The sequence below is a fragment of the Simochromis diagramma genome, unplaced genomic scaffold (genome assembly GCF_900408965.1).
Source record: "Simochromis diagramma unplaced genomic scaffold, fSimDia1.1 OVJJ01000343.1, whole genome shotgun sequence".
NCBI lineage: Eukaryota > Metazoa > Chordata > Actinopteri > Cichliformes > Cichlidae > Simochromis > Simochromis diagramma.
The window spans coordinates 3,543,096-3,549,225 of NW_024386831.1; the positions used below are offsets into that span (position 1 = coordinate 3,543,096).

At 39.9% G+C, this 6,130-nt stretch overlaps 2 protein-coding genes across 3 annotated transcripts; both read left to right on the forward strand.

The window, feature by feature from the left end:
* Positions 1-833: 833 nt before the first annotated feature.
* LOC120730932 (urease accessory protein UreE-like) lies at positions 834-2,790 on the forward strand. Of its 2 annotated transcripts, none has more exons than XM_040027548.1 (4): positions 834-908; positions 1,223-1,296; positions 1,392-1,762; positions 2,539-2,790. In XM_040027548.1, exons 2-4 carry the CDS (start codon positions 1,278-1,280, stop codon positions 2,572-2,574), a joined length of 426 nt encoding a protein of 141 aa, XP_039883482.1. In that variant the 5' UTR covers positions 834-908; positions 1,223-1,277; the 3' UTR covers positions 2,575-2,790. The 2 variants fall into 2 exon arrangements, with proteins under 2 accessions (XP_039883482.1, XP_039883483.1); XM_040027549.1 differs by having other exon boundaries at positions 847-908; positions 1,389-1,762.
* Positions 2,791-4,326: 1,536 nt separating this feature from the next.
* LOC120730933 (glycine-rich protein A3-like) lies at positions 4,327-5,206 on the forward strand. Its single transcript, XM_040027550.1, has 3 exons — positions 4,327-4,452; positions 4,534-4,859; positions 5,101-5,206. Exons 1-3 carry the CDS (start codon positions 4,434-4,436, stop codon positions 5,134-5,136), a joined length of 381 nt encoding a protein of 126 aa, XP_039883484.1. The 5' UTR covers positions 4,327-4,433; the 3' UTR covers positions 5,137-5,206.
* The last annotated feature ends 924 nt before the right edge of the window (positions 5,207-6,130 follow it).

Below are 6,130 nucleotides of genomic sequence, written 5' to 3' on the forward strand. Positions count from 1 at the left end.
AATATCTGTTCAGTTTTTTTGTCTGATGTCCTTTTACAGAGCCAGGACTATTTTGGACATCTCCGTTTGGTACCAGTTAGCTCACCTGCTAAATAATGCCAAACAAAGAGAGCATATAACCCCAATTTTTTAGCTTTCTGTCTCCTACAGGACCCAATTTAAACTTTTATCTTTTGTTCTTAAGTCACTTAACACCCAAGCCCCTTCTTACCTGCCTGAGGTCCTTTCTGTTTATGCTCCAGGAAAAACCATGAGGTCTAGCTCAAAATTAATGCTATCCATCCCATGGACTAATCTCAAATCTCGTGGCGATAGAGCCTTCTCTGTGGCAGGTCCCAGACTTTGGAATAGTCTTCCGCTAAATATTAGACTTGAACAAACACTTGATTAATTTAAATCACTGCTAAAGACATATTTTTATGTCCTGGCTTTTAACACAGAGCTTTATGCAGCATCGTCTGTCTGGAAAAGTGCTATATAAATACATTTGACCTTGACCTTGATCAAAAAAAATGACAGTTTGAGGCACTTTCACATCAGCAGACCAGCAAATTGTCTCTATGTTTTGAATATAGTCTATGGAACAAGATCGGACATTCCAATTGTAACACAGCACAAACACAAAGGCTGTGATTTGATGATGATGATTCCCTAATTTCCCTCAGGATTAATAAAGTATTCTGATTCTGATTCTGATGATTTATTAGTAGCTGCACCAGACACAGATCCTATGAAATCCATCATTGTGTTTGCTGGGATTAATTTAACAAATGATGGCATGACATCTTGTGGTGGGAGTTCAGGCTTGCGCCTGATGATGTAAGATGGATTTCATAATAGAGGTGTGGCTTTATAAAACGGCAGGGTCAGCTGAACGCTGTGTCTGTTGATCTGCAGTGCAACACACAGTAAGTCCATTCGTGGATATGTAGGAATAATTACCATGAAATATGTGTTTATGCATCTGGTACTATTTCTAGTTTTATGGACAAAAGTCTGTTTACGAGTGTGAACTTTCCTTCTGATGAGTAGTTTATAGTAATTATACTGTGCTGTGGCTTTCTTATATATTCATTTCATTTGTTCATACATCGTATGATTCTATATTTTAACCAGTTTAAAAACATTTAACTAAACTTTTGTCTTTTTCACTGTGGATTTTTCTTTTTATCCGTCTTCTCTGAGTTATCATTACAATTAAACTTTTCCCTTACATTAACAGGTAACGGGTGACACCACGTTTTTTGAGTTTCTGGTTTTAGATCAGATCATTTGACATGTTCAGGCATAACAAAGGTAAAGAAATCACTTTTATTTCCTGATTCCTCAGTTGTTTTTGTAAATATTTATTCATTGAATTTTAAGGAGCAAAATTTTATTTTTAAAAGGAGGATGTCAACCTCATCCAGCGCCAGGAGGATGTCCACCAGGCCCTGCCCCACCACCTTCATGTCCACCTCAGCCTGGTCCATTTGGATGCTGTCCAGTGACCTCACCTTGTGGAGAATCTGGAGGTCATGGCCACGTGGTAGGACCCGGCTGCGGATCTACTCATGGACATGGTGATGGGCATGGTCATGGCCACGGTCATGGACACCACGGTCATGGACACCACGGTCATGGCCGTGGACATCATGGTCACGGGCATGGCCATGGACATCATGGTCACGGGCATGGCCATGGACATCATGGTCACCACCACAAGCATAAACATGGCCACAAGCATGGTCATTGCCACAAGAAAGGAAAAAAGTGTCATGGGGTAAGATATGATTATTTATGCAACAATGTACATTTTGCTATGCTATTAGATCTGCTTTATATTTTCTTTAGTTACTGTAATAAAAAATACTCAACAATATTAGAGGGAGAACCAAAAGACAGTCCAAGGATCACCTATGAGCAGCACTTGATGAGAGTAAGTTTTGTTCTAAGGGGAAGAGACCTCGGGCAGAGTCCCTGTAGCTGCATGTGTCTTCATTTATAATACCAGTGTCAAACCTATGAGTAACTTAATAGGTTTGCTCAAATTCATGATCACACACAGATTTTGACACAAATCTGCGGCTTCCCGGAGCTCCACACAACCTAAGACTTATTGTTTTGGTTTTCACGACTAGTGCTTTAGAGTAAAGGTTATTAAAGCCAGTGTCCCAGCTGTGAACATTCGGGAAGGGAAAGGCTACGAACAGGGTAGAATTCAGGAGTGCAGCACTGCACTACTGAATAGCAGTTCACACAGAGGTGAGGTATGATGAAACTAGCAAGTTTGCGCAATCCTTCCTGAAAACCGATTTTCAGTGAAGCATTTTATCCAAGTGTAACTCACCAAGTATCGACTTTCAACACTGATGTTTTTATAACTTGCTCAGTCTTGTCTGAATTTGTCACAGTTGGTCACACTGAGCCAACAACCTTGATGATCTGATGCCATCACTTTTACAGTAACTCAGAATGGAGGATATAAAACTGAGATTAAATCAGTGTGCTAGATACTTTCAGAGTATTTAAAATATCTTGTGTTTATCCCTCCTGCAGTCCTCCAGCAGCTCCTGCAGCAGTGACTCTGACTAGAAGACTTCTCCATGAAACACATTCCACCTGGAAATCTTCGTGACACATTACAAAAATCATTTTTATGATGTAAAAATCTTGTGTTAACTCAAATATAAACCTGTTTTTGGCCCAAGAAATGCAAACGCACTTTTAGATCATGTAAAACACACAGTGAGCCTATAATGGTGACTTTGTATCTATCTCTGTGGTAATAAATTTGAATTTGAGAACAAAGATGTATTTATTTTCTTTATGGCCTCTTTCTCACTTTCATGTGTGTCCTGTTATAGTGGTGGGTACTCATATTAAACATGATCCCTGTGCAGCCCCTGCTGGCCGAGTGGTGCATGAGTCTTTGTGTGCTGCATAGGCTTAACTACTGTTTATCTATACTTGAGAAGGTGCAACTAAAATCAGTGTGCAGCTGTGTTAGGAGGACCACTCCTAGATTAGCTTAGGTTATTAGGCTATTTGATTAAGATCTGCTGACTGTGGATGCCATTGAAGCACAGAGAACTCATTGTCATGCTTAAGAAACCAGTTTGAGAGTATAGGTGTTTTGTCATGTGGTGTGTTAACATGGTGGAAGAAGGTGGGCACACTGTGGTCATAAAGGGATGGCATCAAAGCTCCGGCAGGTTGTGGTGTTTAAATGATGCTCAGCTGGTAGTAGAGCCTCTGGCTCTTTTACAGCAGTCAACGTGCTGACGTGAAGCAGACTTTAAATAAATGTAACAAGCAGAGGGTTGTTCCTAACAGTATCTGAGTTAAATTATGATCATTCAAGTGTTTTTTGTATTATACTAAATCAATCTTAAAAACAGTCAGTCCCCACATTTGTGCCACTTTATATTTGACCTCAGCTGTTCTGCTTCCTCTCTGTGCCTTATCTTTATTTACTCAGGGCAGGTTGGACCTTTGTTCAGTGCTGTTTTTCTCCTAACTGTTACACACCCTGCAGCTCCCAGTACAGCCACTTTAATTCAGTTTTTATCACAGTTTATGGTTTCTTTTGTGCCATTTAATCTGTGTACTGCATCCTGTGGATGGAAACTTTGTGTCTTAATTCCAGTGGGTGGTGCATTTTTCATATCTGATTACAACAAAAAGTGTTTTCAGTGCACAAGTGAGATTAATGTTGCCTTAAGCCTGGAAATATTAATTTCTGTGAGAAAAGAATCATCTTACGTATGAGTTTAGATTTCAGGGAAATGCAGCAGACATGTCTCTCCCAATATTACATGTATTTGTACTTTCTACCCCCAAATGACACAATGAAAGAAGTCAAGGACTACTTCTGAATTGCAATGTGGTGCTTTATTTTCATGATTAAGAAATTTCCATCACAAATCAGTGCAGAATTCAGCAGAAACGTAACGTGTCTCCTTCAATAATAATATGAAACCTGCACCGATGCACCTGTGTGTTGACTGTGCATAACGTCTGTGCAGATGCTCAGCTTTATAAGCATCAACAGGTGACACCAAGTATTCAAAAGTTTTGCAGGACTGCAAACGATAAAAAAAAAAATCTCTAACCACTAGGCCAAAATAGATCATGTGGGTCTGTGGGTGTGCACCCTTATAAAATCTAGTTTGCTGACTGTATATTAATGATTGTACACACACACACCCATGTAGGTCATAAAACAGAAAATAGTCTGATAGGAGTTCAGACTCAGCCCCTGCTTCAGGTTCAGCTGCACATAAAAAGCAGCAGCAGGTGACGTCTGCATCTGCAGATCTGGTCTCAGCACTCGGTATGTTCACCTGTGATACACCTGTGATACTCTTGTCTTTGTGTTTATCAAAGATTTTCATTTAAAATCTGTGTTTTTATTCTTCAGGACCTGCAGTTTCTCCTGGTAACGCAGCAAAATGTACGGACACAACCAAGGTAAACACGACTCTTTTAGATCGCCCCCTCAATCATCACCTTGAACTTACAGCTGATTCCTCATTTCTCCTTTTTTTTTAGGCCCACCTGGTTACCCGAACTATCCTCCGCAGGGGGGTTGCCCTCCGCAGGGGGGTTACCCTCCGCAGGGGGGTTACCCTCCACAGGGGGGTTACCCTCCACAGGGTTATCCTCCAGGGACTGTCCCACCAACCTGTCCTCCTCAGCACCATGGGCCACATGGAGGACACGGATCCTGCCAAGGGCACGGGCACGGGCACGGGCACGGACATGGACACGGACATGGACACAAGGACAAGAAAAAGGACAAGAAAAAGGACAAACATAAGCACAAGCACGATCACAAGCATGGCCACTGTCACAAGAAAGGAAAGGACAGCCACGGGGTAAGACTGATTGCACCGAACCACAAATTCAAAGTGTGACATATAACATGAGAAATTTGTACAACACAACCAAATTGTGGACTTGCAACTCACAGGAAAACACAGAAATGTATTTTTCATAGTGCTTTTGCAAAACTTGCAATACCTGCATGACAGCCTTTTTTAAATGCTAGATAAACTTTGACAAACTGAGCTTCTCGTGAGTTTTGATGAATAACACGACTCATGTTGTCTGTTGTAGTCTTCCAGCAGCTCCTGCAGCAGCGACTCCGACTAGATGGACAAAACCCGGAAACCTTCATGCTCCTGTCTCATCATTTTGAGCTTTGACACAGTTTTACTTAAAAAAAAAAAAATCAGTCCAGCTTTTGTCAGAAAATAATAATAATCTAAACTTTGATAGATACCAAATGAATCATCTGTCAAGTTACTTTAGATCATTGTGAGCTTTAACAAGCATTATTTTTATCCGGTGTTTGTCAGCAAAGAAATAAAAGTGATTTCAGTGCCTGGTCAGTTTTTTTTTTTTTAAATTAATCTCACCCTGTCTTGTTTTTATACAATATCCCATATCCCTTTGTTTTTTTTATTGGTTTTGTTTGACCATATAACCAAACTTTATTTACCCAGGTGACTGAACTGATTTGATCAGCCACACCTTGCTCACAGCGTTGCTCCACACCCTGAAACTTCCACTGTTGTGACTCTTATCTCATGATAGCTAGCCGTTTACATGGAAAAGTTCAGACCTGCTGCCTCTTGTTTTTGCACGTAGAAATGTTACTGAAAGGTGCACACTCACTCTGTGGTGAAGATAAATTCATTCTTTATTTAAGCAGAAAAACTGCTTAATGTAAATATAATTTGAAGTTTAACACACAAAGTATTAGCAGAAAAAAAACTAAATCTATTCCACTTCAATGTGCTTATTTTTTTTTCTTGTTGCAAAGATAACTGTGTGTACAGTACACCTAGGGGTACTTTGATATTTAAATCATATTTTTAAAGTTGTTCATATAGTTGGTTTGCAACAATATGTCTTTAAAGGAGCCTCAGTAGATAAAACTCAAGCCAATACTAGGAATACTTTGTCTCTGTCCTCAAAGTTCAATATGTTTCCCACGACAGCGTTGCTCTGAGTGCTCACAGGTTAATAATTAAGGATTTATTATGTCTGGAAAATATACTCAGACTTGTGGGTTTTACTGTGCTTTCTTATGAATAAGGGGCTGACCAATTTTAGCTTTTGTTTATTTTATTTTATTAAATTC